Genomic DNA, 16,028 nt, shown 5'->3' with positions numbered 1-16,028 from the left:
ACGAATGCATAATCGTCTATACTTCACATCATAAATCACAGCACCTTCAAGTACCTATTTATATAACCTAAAATCATTTAAAAACGGTATTGCACTTTGACACAAAAATGAAAAATAAACCACCGTTTATACTGTTCCTACAGGCGTCAGTCGGCTGCACGTGCTAGGATCTGCGTCTCATAATTCGATTTTTAAATTTACGATTTCATTAAACGTATGAATAATAACTTTAAAAAGAGTCCACTTAACAATGATGCACTTAGTTTAAACATTAAGATCGAGTCTGATTCAATTTTAAAATGACGTAATTGTTGATGAGTCTGTAACATTGAAATCACTGATAAAACACTTTGAATACTCCAGCACTAGATTTATATGCTGTCAGGTGTACTGTCTCTTTCAGTGGATGTTGAAGGCTGCTCCCATAGCGGGTAGGGCCGCGCCGGGAGCGCCACCGGCCTTCATATAACGTGCTGGGGCGGTTCTTCGTCGCTCTTCATGAGGACGTAGGCGACGGGGCGTTTGACATCTGGTGGGGGGGAGGGGGAACGTCGTGGTGGACACCCGCAGGGGGACAGTGCGCTGCTGTATAGCGCTGAACTGTATAAAGCGCCTCCGTATAGAGCCTGTGAATACAAAAATGTTCTTTAAGCTCATTATCAAGCTACGATCAACTATTAAATATATTCTCAAATTTTTACGATGTTATATTCGTCATTCTGATAAACTTCTACGTTATATATCTAATTATCAATTCGCTAATGTTTGTTCTGTAAACAAAACCAAAATCTATCAGATCCTTTTCGTTACAATTTAAAGCTCGTAATTTTTCATTATAATTTCCTTTCTCAAAAATATTTAAAAACCTTTTTTATATTAGGAAGATATAAAATATAGAAATGCATTCTAAATCACGTAATTTTTTAGTGTTTGTTCGAAACATACCTGTAAGTGTGCAAGTTCAGCAGCGAGCTTGCCATCGTCGGAGGGGATCTTCGCGAATGGATAGAACGGGTATGGTATTGGGGGGAAGAGTGCTCGTCCCAGGTCCGACTTATCCGGCAGCAGATGGTGAGGTAACGGCAACTGGGGCATCGGCTGCGGCATCGACGGCGCCACCAGCCGTGGAACTGGTGCCATTAGACCGGATATATTGAAGCCGAATTTTGGTTCCTTTTTAACTAGTGCCTTTGGTTTTCGCCTCGGTCTGTATTTATAGTCTGGATGCTCTTTCATATGCAGGGCTCTGGTGGAAAAATTAAATTGTCAGTATAGATACCATTATATAAAAAGAGTCTACTAGAGTATTTTATATATACTGGAGCTTATTATTTTTTGTATATTTGTTTGTTTGTTTTTACATTATAATTGATATTATAAAAAAAAAATTGATTCCGCTGAGTTTCTTCCGCCGGTTCTTCTCAGGTCTGAGGTATTATGTTCCGAACCGGTGGTAGATTTTCGACAATCAATAAGAAAGTGTTAACACTTCCATTTTTAATAAAGGTTTTTTACTTTGACTTTTACTCTGACCTTGTTTTAATATAGACCACGTGGCTATTGGAGCAAGATGTGGTTTAATTTTTTTACAATATTTTTTATTTATTTTTATTTTACATATAATAAAAATCTAAAGCGATATGAAAGCCTGATATTCAGCAAACAGCGTTCAAAAACCTCAGCATACGAACTATCATCCGCCCTTGGTCCATTCGAATAATTACAATCGACTCGCTGACAATCGCGATTCTATCACAAAGCTCGCATAATCGGACGCTGTGTCGACTGTTTCGCGTAACTAAACGTCGTAACGTGCCATCATTACGACGAAATTTAAGCTTTAATACCAAAAAATAGAGTTCAATATTGCTCGTGCTGCTATTCGACATAGTAATGGGTATGGAATAACAGTCGATTGTGACGGGGACAATGCAATAATCCACGTATTGTTGAATTGACATTGTTGTTTTAAGGGTGGCGGGCGTTCGCGACAATTGTACGCTTTATTGCATAAATAATAATGTTATTCTGCCCAGTGGAGTTTCATTGTGGCGTTTTGTTGCTAAACTTATAGCTTTGAATGCGATTATAAAGTTACGACTGGATAAAAATTTGGTGCGAAGTTTTAACTACACGATTGCGAAGGAACGGATTTCTTATCGGAAACTATTGATGCTTATGTCTATATTATTTAATGAGAATGTTAGTTATTTAATATTCTGTGTCATCTCGTTTCCTGCGATATACTTATTTGATATGTACTTGCATATATTTTATGATTCTACTCGATATATCGTATGATTATGTAATAGGCATGATTTAAAGTAAAGTAAAGTATCAGCCTCTGTCATTAAGGAGAGGGTTTGGAACATATTCCACCTTGCTGTTAAAATGCGGGTTGGTGGAATGCACATGTGGGAGAATTTCAATTAAATTAGTCACATGCAGGTTTACTCACGATGTTTTCCTTCACCGCCGAGCACGAGATTAATTATAAACACAAATTAAGCACATATGTATAATGGTGCTTGCCTGGATTTGAACCCGCAATCATCGGTTAAGATGCACGCGTTCTAACCACAGCCTCCTCTCAGCTCTTTAGTTATTATTTAAGAATACTAATAAAAAATAGTCTAGCAATAATTAAATTCCAATGCAATTGTATTATACATCATAAATTGATATTTATTTCCAAAATTTCTGATTTTTTAAGAATATTCTTAAAAAAAGTCACTGTTTTGTTTGCAAAGTAGCAGTTCTTCGACTGTAAATTTTATATATGTAGCATCTATTAATTAAAATATATATGTACATGTATAGGATAAGTTAGTGTGAACTCGGAACAAATCTAAATTTACTTTATTTATTAGTGCTTTGCAATTGTTAATGTAGATTCAAACGACGTGAAACTCGTTACTTACTTTTGTTTTCATTTGACATTACTATGTATTATGTCTTGAAGTCATGAATACGATCTACATTCTTTTTTATCACACATATGCGCGGTTTTCATCAATAAACAAAGTTATTAATTAATACATTTGTAAAAATGGCATATTATTCGATACAAGATTTTGTAGATGATAAAAAAGCGTGGAATTGATGCCTGTTGACTTCCAGGCAGGATATATTAATTTAAATAATTGTATTAGCTAACATGACTTTGTATTTTTTAAATGTTGAAAAAAAGTAACTACTAAGTTTCTTGCCGGTTCTTCTCGGTAGAATCTACTTTCCGAACCGGTGGTAGCTTTAATTAATTGTTAAATGACGATTCAAAAATGCTTGTAAAAGCCCACTTGAATAAAGTTTATTTTGATTTTGTTATATATGTATAATACATCCATTTTAGTTAAGTAAAGTCGGGAATTTAAACTTTCCAAGCCGGAGAAAAAACACCAATTATTCTTTTTGTGTTTGTTTCTCAATCTTAAAGTTCTATATAGCCAGACAGCTAGCTCGTTAACAATATGATAAGAATATGTGTATCAGATGATAAAGGAGTGTGTCCGAAGTGAGGTACCAGATAGGACATTGGGATTTCAAAATATCATTTAACAAATCTAACAGCCGCAGCAGTGTAAATAGGGAGGTGCCGCCGGTGCCCAGGCACAGGGCGTAGACTCTCGGGGGCGCAAGAATAGATGGACTAGGCAGGACTATTATTTTTTTTCGTTTTGCTCTTGTTTAGATTCCGCTGAGCCCCTATTACTAGATTCCAATACAAACGTACTTACATGCTAGTAACATTCGCAATTTTTTGGCAGCGCACGAGCGTATTAAGTGTTTAGTGTTTGTCGTTAATGGGCAAAGCATTTGCAGTAGTGAACCTGCGTTTAAGTTTTAGTGAATGAGACAGTAAAATAGGCAAAGGCTTATATAGGGCGCAGTTAGAGAAGCTCACACAAGGCGCAGAAAAGGCGCTTTTTACTATGTATACGATGGTGCGCAATAATATGAATCGAAGAATTAACTCATTTTAAATTACTTATAGTTTAGTGTTTGTATTATATAAGGATACCTTATGAGAACTACATAGTCATCTTATTGAATCAATTCTTAAAATTTGAATTATACAAAATAACGGTATGATTAATTGCTTCTATTTCTTAATACTTACTATAAAAATAAGTTACTATTTATCATGATGGCTATATAGGTCGTCTACCAAACTGTTAAAATAAAATATGAATAAGTTACATTAAAATTTGTATTTAAATTATAAATAATTTTTATTTGTATAGTCATTCAGTAGTCACTTAATCTTTTCATGTAAATTTTGCTTATATTAAGCAATATAGGTAAACGTCTAATATAAACAACCAAAAACCATATAAATGCAACAGCATTCTTACATACTTATATGATGTTCGTTTCCAGTGTTTATTTATTCATAAGGAATGATCGCTACTGAACGTATTATCATTATTATATGCATTGACAAAATCCCATAAGTATATCAATAATCACAAAAAACGTTTTCGAAAATAATAAAAAAAGTCGGGGTCGTCGACCGTCCACTATCAATTCCTTCATTACTGTTTACTAAACAAACAAGATAACGAAAACAGAATATCTCAAGAAAAAAAACTATCTTGTTATCGGACGTTTTTTTGGCGTATATTCGACTGACTTAATCGACTTCGGTAAACATCGATACATCGATATGATTCTCGATATGAAAAGACGCTTTATATTTGTATTATCTTTTTGATATAGAGTGTCTTTACATATTGGTTTTTATTGGAGGTTGGATTTAGAGGTGAAAAATGTTTGGTTACTGTTTAAAGGCGAATGGACTATGTGTTAGTATTGTGTTGAATGTATCCGGTCTGTTTCATCATTTTATAAAAGACGTAGTATTTTTTTTATATAATCGAATGTATTTTGAATTATTACTTGATTTTTCTTGTTGACATTCTATACAGATATCGTTTTTATTCTTTTTTTAAATGTAAAATATATTACTCTATAATAAAATAATTTTGTATGGCACTGCATTTAAATCTCAGAAATGCCTTTTAGATTTGAGCTCAAATGTAGTATTTATGTATGTTTTGTTTTTTAAGTTTATCTGTATTTATCTTTTATGTAAAACACATTATTTACAAAAAATAATCAGACAAACCGCATTACACTAGATATTAATGTAACCAATAAACTATCATGATACTGAATTAATTCCAGAGTGATCCGCGTCACACGTGGACAGAGATATTTTTAAAAAAAATAGATTTAAAAAGTTTTAGTTTTTGTTAATTGATAGTGTTGATGTTTTCTATAAATATACTTTTTAAGTTATCTGGCAACACCGAAAAGCTCGCACATTAATATATGCCCTTATATAATATCGTTGACTGACACCTACTCATTTTGAATGTTTTTGCTGGTAGGTTCACTTCTCGCCGCCCTTTCGAATGTTAAGGTGCTAAATGCTGACAGTATACATAGACCTTTGTTTAGTCAAGCTTCTCTTTTACTACGCAAAATAAGACGAAATAAAAATTATAAATATTATGAAATAACCTCAATAAAGTTCAGTTATTTCTGAATAACAAATATTCGTATCAAAACATTCAAATGCTAGCCTGAGAACGTTACAAAAGATTACATTTAGTCATTTGTTCGGCCACAAAATTCGTAGATAAAACGAAGACCGTTGTTTGTGATGGTATTTTATCGAACGATCAAATAAATGATAAAAAATAAGTATAAATGTAAATACGGACGCGCCTTAGAGTATTGTATGAGTATTGACCGATAGCGGAGGACAAACAGTGCGGTCGAAATTAAGTTCTGGACGCCCCCAGCTACTATGTGGGCAGACCTGACACGTACATACACACGAGTGACACTCGAGAAAACGTCTCACTCGGAATATACCCATTATTTTTTCACTACGCTTGCCTGCAACTTGCGTATAAATCATTTTCATCTTATTCAATTTATGGGGTACCTATTTTTTTTCATATTTTTGCAACCAGTTTTATAATGGTCAGAAATTATTTTGTTTTTATCATAAATAAGAATTCAAATCAGTTGATTATAATACATTATTAAATTATATTTATATGGTTATTAATCTATAGTAATTATAGGAGTACATTTTGTGCAATGTTTTTAATAACACCCAAATCAGCTATGCAATGTATATATGTAAATGTATATTAAATCAACTTATAAAGATAGAAAGTTGCAATGTGTGATATTTTTAAATTGAAGCTTTTTATCTTAAAACATTGTTGCATTCGATTTATATTTTCCAAATTTATATTCAATTGCAGACAATTTTGACAATATTTGAAAAGTACACATCAAAGTGATACTTTTTACATTTTAAGACGGACGAAAGACTAGCATTATAGGGAGGTATTATTTATTTTTTTTAGGAACAAAAGAAAAAGAAATTTAATTGTGTTTGATAACATACCTACCTTAAAAAATCGAAATCAAAATATTTATTATTTAAATAGGCTCATAAAACTTTTGAATCATCATCGAATTAAATGTTCAAATACTAGGTACATGATTAAATATATTAAACTATTTTTATAACGTTAAAGCAACTGCAATTAGTTCAATGATTTCGTGTAATATTTATATTACTATACGAAAAAAAAAATGAATGAATAGTTCATTATCTTATAATAACATTTCATTATTTCAAAAACATATTTAAACTATACGACTATATTATATACATCTATTGGTTGCATAAAAATGCATTAATTGTAATTGAAAGCAAAACTAAGTACATCGAGTTTTACTATTAATACTTAATTTGTGTTTTTTTTAAATAAATTATTTCAAAAGAAAAACAAATGACAGTTGCAAAAGCAAATAAATTTATTGTAATTGGAAACAAAACTACAATGAGTTTTACTTTTTATAATAGTGTTTTCTTTAAATAAAATAAACTTTAAAGTAAAAACAAATGCCAGTTGCAATAGCACCAGAAGCAGTTAAACAATTTGAACGTATTCTAAGGTCAAAACAAACGGCATCCGACCGCGTATATCCGTTATACGTATCTTTTACAAAGAGCTAGACTGAAGGCATAAGCTTGTTTTTATAGCTCTGGCGCGCCCCGATAACGCTTCACCCCAACAATGCAAGATATTATTACAATAAGACCAGATAATTGTCTTCGGGTCTTTTTGAATTGATTTGTTATCATTGAGGATTTAGTTTGGCTGCAATTAGACGCAATTGTTCATACATCGTGGTATAAATAATTGTAATTACATATATAACGAGTTCGACTGAAAGTATGTTATTGTTTTATGTGCTAATATAATTCATAAAATATATTTTAATCTATAAGCGTTTATAAGTAATCATTCAGAAGTTGATGTCGTTGATTTAAAATTGTATAGTATAAAATGCAGCCTGGAATTTAAAACATGAACACATACCAAGTGGAAATAAGACTATTTGAAAGAAAAGTCTGTTTTATAAGTTTTGGTATTCGATTACAAAAAAAAATAGGACAAATTTATAACATTACATTTTTTGCATTTTCAAGTTTACACTATTTTAAGAAAAAAATGAGTATCATTGGAAATCTAAACAAAGTATTATTATAAAGATATGTTGAGGTAAAACTTGTTTCAAATTCATTTTAATTCGTTTTATAAATTAAACTCACTTATCCTCTTAATAAGATGCAATGTGCGAAACCCGTCACGGTAGTAAATTAAAATTAATATCTTATACACTGGCTTGACGGACGTCTGTGTTGAATTCTTGTTCGGTCGGATATATAAATATATCTTGACCAATTCTATCAATAAAATATAAAATTTATTTCTAAAAACAACATTGATGGAACATATTCTTCAACATACGATTATATTAATCATAAAAAACAAGAATTTACTGTTTAGTCCATTATTCCTAGACAGGAAGATTCTATTGATATATACTTAAAATCGTTAATTAAAATGGTGGAAAAGATTTGATTGTGCTTTTATTATACGCCTGTTGGAATAAATAATCATTTGACTTTGATTTAATTTTAATTTTATGAAAATTTCTAGAATGTATGGTAACGTTTACACTTGTTTGCCTCGAAAAGTATGTAAAGCCAGTGGTATAGTCTGTGCTGCATCCGCCTTTGCACACACCTGAACTATGTTCTCGTAATATGTTATTGCGAACTTGGTTACTTTTTCATAAGAACCGGCGCCATGACCGAAATTAGTGAGGAGAAACATTGAGTACGAAAAACCACTAAAGCATTTTTTTTTTTCTAAACCTCATTTATTAGATATGAACTCGCAGTAATCGAGGTCTTTTTTCAAAAGCCAGAACGGAAAAATAAAAAGACATTGGATTTTTCTATCTAAAAACTCTCAGTAACAACCAGGGTCTGGAAGTTAGAAGCATATTCATTGCATGCCTCAGAAAGCACGTGAAACCGTTGGTTCTGGGCCTAAACTCTTCTCGGTCTGGTCGGATTTGCCGTGCCATCGGATTATGAGAATGAGGGAATAGAGATCTCCCTTGAGATTAGCCGCCTTGCCGAAATCAGTCAAATTATTATTATTACTGGTAATATTACTGTTACACGTGTAGTGTATAATTTTCATTACCAAAAACTAGATGCAAATATATTTCTATAGATCATCCTTTATACAGATTTCGCTTTGTTATTATTATTTATTTCAATAAAACATCATTCTAATTTATTTCTCAATTAGTGACGACAAACAGAACTAAAAAATAAATAAGTTATCATTGTAAAAACTCCACATTAAATACAAAGTACTAAAGTTTTTTTTAAAGACAAAATACACCCAAATATTCAAAATCAAAATTAAACTTTATTCAAGTGGGCTTTTACAAGCAATTTTGAATCGTCATTTAACAATTAAGTGAAGCTACCACTGGTTCGGAAAGTAGATTCCACCGAGAAGAACCGGCAAGGAACTCAGTAGTTAATCTTTTTCAACATTTAAAAAATACAATCATATTAGTTAAATACAATTATATATGTATGTATGTAATGTATCCTACCCGGAAGTCAAGAGGTATTAATTCCAAGCTTTTTTATCATCTACAAATCTTTTTTACCAATGTTTTTTTTTATAAACGATTTGAATTTACGAAACGGTAAAGTTAAAAATGTCTGCATTGTCAAAATTGCCTTTTTTCCACAGAAAATTTCTTCCTCGATTGTGCACCGATATTCCTACCTCTAAAAGTGAAATAAGTTCATAAAAGTAAATAACAATAATTACATATTATCTTTATAAACGTTTTTTTAACATTAATTATTGCCGAATATTATTTAAACTTTCAATTGTAGGGGAAATAGAGAAAAAATAATAAAGATAGAAATCAGCTTGTGACGAAATTTTTTCATAAACTTGTACTTGTTGTGTTTATGAAAAAATTTCCGTTATCCCAACATGACTCCTTCAAAGAGTGAATGAAGTAGCAGTACATCCTTGGCAGCTGCTCTAACGATGGTCAGAGTAATTACAAATAGAGTAGTCAGAGTAATTTTCGGGAGAACAGAAACAACGAAAATGCATCATTAAAGTCTATATCTCCATACAAGACACGCGGTAAAACTTTTGTCCAGATTGTTGTGTATCTTCTGACCGAATAATTGCATTCACAATTTAAAAACAAATTTATTTAAGATGTTTTAGTGTAGATTACGTTGTATACTTTGTTTTTATTCTCATAAACCGTTTGCAGTTCTTACTTTATTGAAATTGAACTAGAAAGTTTTAATATTTATTTTTATATATTTTTTTTTGTAATTTTAATTTTAATTTAGTATATATTTTTTGTGGTTTTGTAACTTTTCTCCTGTTGTAAGATTTTGCCTGCCTACCTTTTAACTTTCCTGTCTATGTTTCTTCTTTCTTGGGTATACTGGAAGAAATCTCTTCTAGGGATAAGTATACCTTTTAAACTTATTTTTTCCTGTGTACACATTTTCACCTTCTATGTATCTGGCAAGTTTAATTAATGGTTAAATTAAATTAAAGTGGATTATATGTACAAATTTTAATGATTTAATAAAACTGCTTATAGTGTAATAAAGTATATTTTACAAAAATGTCAGTAACTTTGTTTTTCGTCTTCCGTTGAACTTGTAAATAAAACGGGGAAAATACAGCGTAAGCAACGTTGTATTTAATAATATACATATTACTTTATGAGTAACTGTTGTAGAGTCATATAATTATAATATTACATTTTAAATGTAATTTTCAATAAATGTAAAACAAGATTTGATTGCGAATATTAAAGTTTGTTTATTGTTTATAAATCGAAAACAAATTGGATAAAAAATTTGATACAATAAAGTTGCATAACATAGACTTGGAAAAATTTCGACACAGTATATAAATGACGAGTGGCAATGCTAATTCTGTATTTTATTTACAGAATGTACCATGTACCAGTGTTAGATGGATTTTCCGGTATGGTTGGTTATAAACACCTAACTACAATTTCTAACTTGATAAATGAAGCATTATCATTATAGAAACTTGCATCCCCAATTTCATTCACACTTTTGAGTGATTTTCCGAAAGGCTCTTACTAATTTCATTATTTCTAGCATCAGAAATGATGAGTTGCCAAACAAAAATCTTTCCATTTATTACTTTAAAGAAATGAATTTTCAAAAAAATAGATCGTTTAATGTTCAATTACTAATGTTTGTGTAAAATGTTTGTGTACTGGGTGGTAGGGCTTTGTACGTACCACCCCCTCATCAGTTATTCTACCGGCAAATAACAGTACTCAGTATTGTTGTGTTCCGATTTGAAGTGTGAGTGAGCCAGTTTAACTACAGGAACAAGGGACATAACATCTTAGTTTCCAAGGTTGGTGGCACATTGACGATGTAAGGAATAGTTAATATTTCTTACAGCGTCATTGTCTATGGGTGATGGTGACCACTTACCATCGGGTGGCCCATATGCTCGCCCGCCAATCTATACGATAAAAAAAAATTCTAAATTTCTACCTTTGATGAGTGCGTTACCACACGTAGACATACATGTACATACATATGTACATGTCTCTATCATGCTTACCTTTTCATTATTCCCTATCAAGATTATTTAAAAATGCAGATAGTAAAATACGCGAAGTTTGGAAACGCAAGTTTAACGTTACTGATGTTGATTTTTTGCAAGGCTCCCGAATAAAATAAATTGCTTACATACGTGTGTGCGTTCTTTTAATATGTATGTGTTGTTCAGCCAATCATATAGTCAGCTTCTTCTTTTATACGTACAGACAAAAACAAGTTAGAGATAAGTATGCTAACATCCGTCCTTGTATTTGCCTGTTTATTTAATCCGTCTTATTCTTCCAGCATCCCAAATATCAAAACCCTCAAACAGTTTTTGTCTCACGCTGATATCTAGCAGGTGCTCGCATTGTCGACTTTGTGATAAGAAATTAAAAATGTTTATAAAATAACAAGATTAAATAGTTTGCTTAGAGACCTACGTGGATTGTTTAATTATAAAATTATATGTGTTTCATTTTTGTTGTTTCTTCAGAGGACTCTGGACAAACAGTAGGTATTTATTTTTGTGTAAAGATTATATTTTATTAAACAGCGGCACCAAAATATTAGCAATTAGGTACGACGGAGATTTCATCCTTGAAAGTATCAAATATCATGATATGGAGATAACTCTTCTTATAAATGCCATTAACTCAACCCTATGAAACTCCATTGATGTTTTTAGAAAGACGAAAGTTCTTTGTTTTTTAATACCCCAACTCCAAATATACAAGACACACAAGAAGATCTCTCGTCGGACTGTTATGAGGATCGGGCAAAAATATATTGGATTTTAGATATGCAAAAAGCTTATTATTCAGTATAAGATTAGACAATAAAAAAGCGTAGAATTAATACTTGTGGACTTTCAGGCAGGATAAATCACATACATATATAATTGTAATTAGCAAACATGACTGTATTTTTAAATGGTAAAAAAGAGTAACTACTGAGCTCCTTGCCGGTTCTTTTCGGTAGAACCTGCTTTCCGAACCCGAAGTTAAGTTAATTTAAAATAACTATTTTAAATGTTAAATGACGATTCAAAAGGGCGTAAAAGCCTGCTTGAATAAAGATTTATTGATATATTTTGATTTTGATATATTTTTGACTTATGTTATCATAAATGCCTCGTGCTCTTGCAGAGTTTGGAGGTTGTGATTGCCGATATCTATCATTGGTCGGTACACCCTTTTTACGAATGATAATTTTCGTATTGTCTAACCATATTTATTTCATTCAATCTCTTGTATTGTTGTTACATTTTCACTAATATGATGATTTATATGATATACTCTTAAAGTTTTATGTATTTCGTTCTCTCAATTCTCAATAAATAAATCTTGGTAAAACCCTTCTCCCTTGCATCTCATACCGTATTATTAAGATGGAAAGTTAACAGGGACACGTTATTGTCAATCATCATCATCATCATCAACAGCCTTTTTTCGTCCACTGCTGGATATAGGCCTCTCCAATAGCACGCCACGCCACTGTGATCGATCTTATCTGGCTAATGTTATCTTCAAAAACTTCATGATCATCAACTAGTTAGTTATAATTTTTTTATAGAAAGAAACCTTATGATGATTTATACGTATTCTTCTATCTTGAGTTTAAGAGTTTGGAGATCGCAAGCAATCTCTTGTAAACCCCTATTTCTATATTTCACCCACCTTGAGGTAATTGGAGGTTTAAATCTGTGTATATCAAATCCGTGTGTAACTATTAACTCAATCGGTTGAACGTAAGGCAATGTAAGGCTCTCGTTACAGAATCATGCTATGCGCTTTTTTAAGTTTATTAAATATTTATTTCTTACTAATAGACATATCAAAAATATCCCATCCAGCCGTCTTGAAACTTCATCTAAATATTACGATGTATTAGATACAGACGTTACTTATTTTATCAATATTATTATTATAATTGTGAAAGTAACTCTGTTTGTCACAGAATTTGATGAAATTCGGTGTGAAGCAAACTTGAACTCCAAGAACGGCTGTTTATTTTGGCTAATACATGACAACCAACAATCTAAACCGCGTGCGAAGCTGCGGGCGACTACTAGTATGTAATATGCAAATAATATTAATTTATTTCAACAGTACGTAATGAAACACGAGATAACGGTGTGTTATATAGCTAAATTTGTTTATCAATAAATATGTTACAAAAATCAATTTATCACTAAAAATGTGTAGTTCATTACTTTATTGACTCTAGGTTATAACTCCTTTGAGTTTTTCTATCAAGAAAATATCAAGATAGATCCCATTATAGAAAAAATGTCAGAATTTATAGTATGTACATATATGTGTATATTTTATTTGCTTTTAACACATTTCTTCGCCAAACCGTTTGTCCTGAGCCTGAACTGTTATTTCGGTTGTTCCTTTCCATATAAATACTTGTATTTCCGTATAAGTACACTTGCACAGTCATTGTCTACGTCATGGCTCAATTTCCCGCGGCCGAAAGTGCTCACGAAAACAACATAATTAAAATATATACTTATTCAATAATTAATTAAAGTCAGCTTGGGGATCATATATATTGTTCAGTCGTGTCGTCTTGTTTGGGTGTGTGTTTTATTTCAAAATCATTTTATACACGTTTTTTATGCTTTGCAATATTCATAAAAAGATAAATGAAAACATTAAGTCTTTTTAATATTATTATTGAAAACGATTAAAATTACTAACAAACTGATGACATTTATATCGTTATGATTTAATTAATAAAAAATGTATAACTCTTTATTAATATAATAATAGCATTAAATGCTTAAATATGTACATATATGAACTAAAACTAGTTACTGTATTAGTTTTGACCGCGTGGAATGGTGGCAAGAATGGTAGCAACATTTATTAACTTGAAATGGCTTATACCTCTTTAACTTAATGTACCTATTATTATATTTCCAACTACTTAAGTACAATACATGCCCCTAATGTTTAATGAAACTTACAGATAATGGCTGTAACATTTGAAAACCAAAAGTTAAAAAAATACTTTAAACCTCAAAGTTCCAAAAATGTTGTTTAAATGTCGCTTGTAAATAAATACACACGGCCACATTAATAATGGAGAAAATACAAATATTTAAAAAGCTACACCATACAACACGTAGAATATTAAAAGAGAACGCAATCTATTAAAAATCAAAATCAAAATAAACTTTATTCAAGTGGGCTTTCACAAGCACTTTTGCATTGTCATTTAACAATTAAGTGAAGCTACCACCGGTTCGGAATGTAGATTCTACCGAGAAGAACCGGTAAGAAACTCAGTAGTTACTCTTTTTCAACATTTAAAAAGATACAGTCATGTTAGTTAATACAATTATTTAAATTAATATTAATAAAAAATCAATAGTTATGAATGGTTCCGCTTTACTAATTAATGTCTTGTGTCTTTTTACGGAATAGCATAAATACTTTATACAAGAATGAAAATAAAATATTAATAAAACTCAATGATAGACAAGGTTACCATAATACAAAAGTTTTGTTTATTTATTTGACAAGTATATAAATATTTTAACATTAGAATCTTATACCGAATTGAACTGTCTATTATCTCGTCATTCTTCTTAAAATATTAATTTTATAAACACTGATTTATTTCGTTAAATATTAACATTCTCATAAGGTCGCTAACAATGAGTCGTTCCTATTGTTTATTTCTTAAAGCGGTTAAACTAAAAAAAAAGAATTATTAAATTTATTCTCATGAAACATCACGTGTCGAAAAATAATAAAATATGATACATATTCCTATAAGAATTACCATGTTTAATGTAACTGTAAACAAAATATTATTTTATTTTATTATTAGGTAATTAATTACATGTGTTTACAAGAATTTAAATAGAAATAATTAAATAAATTGCTTAATTTTTAGGTTTTTTTGAAGTTAGTTAATTACTAATAATTTTACGTTAGTGTAATTTGCAGGCATCATTTTACAAACTTAAAAATTCGTTTTCAGCCACGTACAAATTATTTTTTAATCTGTTTTAATGATTTGTTAGTCGAAAAATAACAGTTACCTGATTAAAAAAAAACATATTTTTTTAATAAAGATCCTTTTTCGCGACTTATTTATTTATATAATTTAATCTGTTATTATTAACTTTTGAAATAAGTAAGAACTTACCGTAACCTCTTTGCTTCATCAATGAACGGCCTCTTCTCCATCTCAGTAAGGAGTTTCCACTCCGCACCGAGCCTTTTTGAAATTTCTGAATTGTGCATTTTAGGATTATCTTGTGCCATTTTTCGCCTCTGACCTCTCGACCATACCATGAACGCGTTCATTGGCCTCTTTATGTGGTCTGACGGTTGCTTTCCGAGTGACATTTTTATTTTTGATAAATTTAAATTTGGAATGCAATTTACAATTGAAGTTTAGTCCGCAATGTCACTTAGCATTTTTATTATGGGTATTTATTTAAGTAATTTTTCTTCTACAATTTAACAACACTAAAGATTTTTATTTTTTTATTTAACTCAGATATTAAATACGAGTCAAATACTTGAACAACGATTGAAATCGTGTTTAATTCCCGCGCGCCCGTGAAAAGCTCCCGAAAGCTCAATGCGGCGCTTTTCTTGACAGTGTCATGTTTAACGCTTAGACCTGACCGGTTTCCCCCTCAGCGATTCCCCCCCTCAGAAACGGCAGCCAATCAGAGCGCGCCGTGGGCGGCCGCTGGTTTCGGATTGGCTGAGGCGCTGTTCGTCTCGCGGGCCGCAACAGGTGATCGTGTGTTCTTGTAAGCATGTTTATTAGCGAGATTAAATTCCTTTTTTAAACCGCAACCTTGGTTTGAAAAAGAAGCGTGCTCCGGTAATTGGATGGATTCGATTTGTAATGCGAGGTGTGTGCGAATTGGAAAACTGTCTTATAAAGTACACTGCACACGTGTGGAGACAGTAGTTAGTAAAGGCGAGTACACATTATATAAATTCTTTTT

The 16,028-nt window shown here is 31.3% G+C and overlaps 1 protein-coding gene across 1 annotated transcript; it reads right to left on the bottom strand.

Annotated features, from left to right (window-relative positions):
• Window positions 1–232: 232 nt before the first annotated feature.
• On the bottom strand, window positions 233–15,649 carry LOC124531134 (transcription factor Sox-14-like). The gene is made up of 3 exons (XM_047105598.1): window positions 15,209–15,649; window positions 946–1,246; window positions 233–626 (listed from the first exon to the last, which is right to left on the bottom strand). The coding sequence occupies exons 1-3, from the start codon at window positions 15,409–15,411 to the stop codon at window positions 462–464; spliced, it is 669 nt and encodes a 222-aa protein (XP_046961554.1). The 5' UTR covers window positions 15,412–15,649; the 3' UTR covers window positions 233–461.
• Between the last annotated feature and the right edge of the window lie 379 nt (window positions 15,650–16,028).

This window comes from Vanessa cardui, chromosome 7, assembly GCF_905220365.1.
Source record: "Vanessa cardui chromosome 7, ilVanCard2.1, whole genome shotgun sequence".
In the NCBI taxonomy this organism is placed as follows: Eukaryota; Metazoa; Arthropoda; class Insecta; order Lepidoptera; family Nymphalidae; genus Vanessa; species Vanessa cardui.
This window is presented reverse-complemented; position numbering and strand designations above follow the sequence as displayed.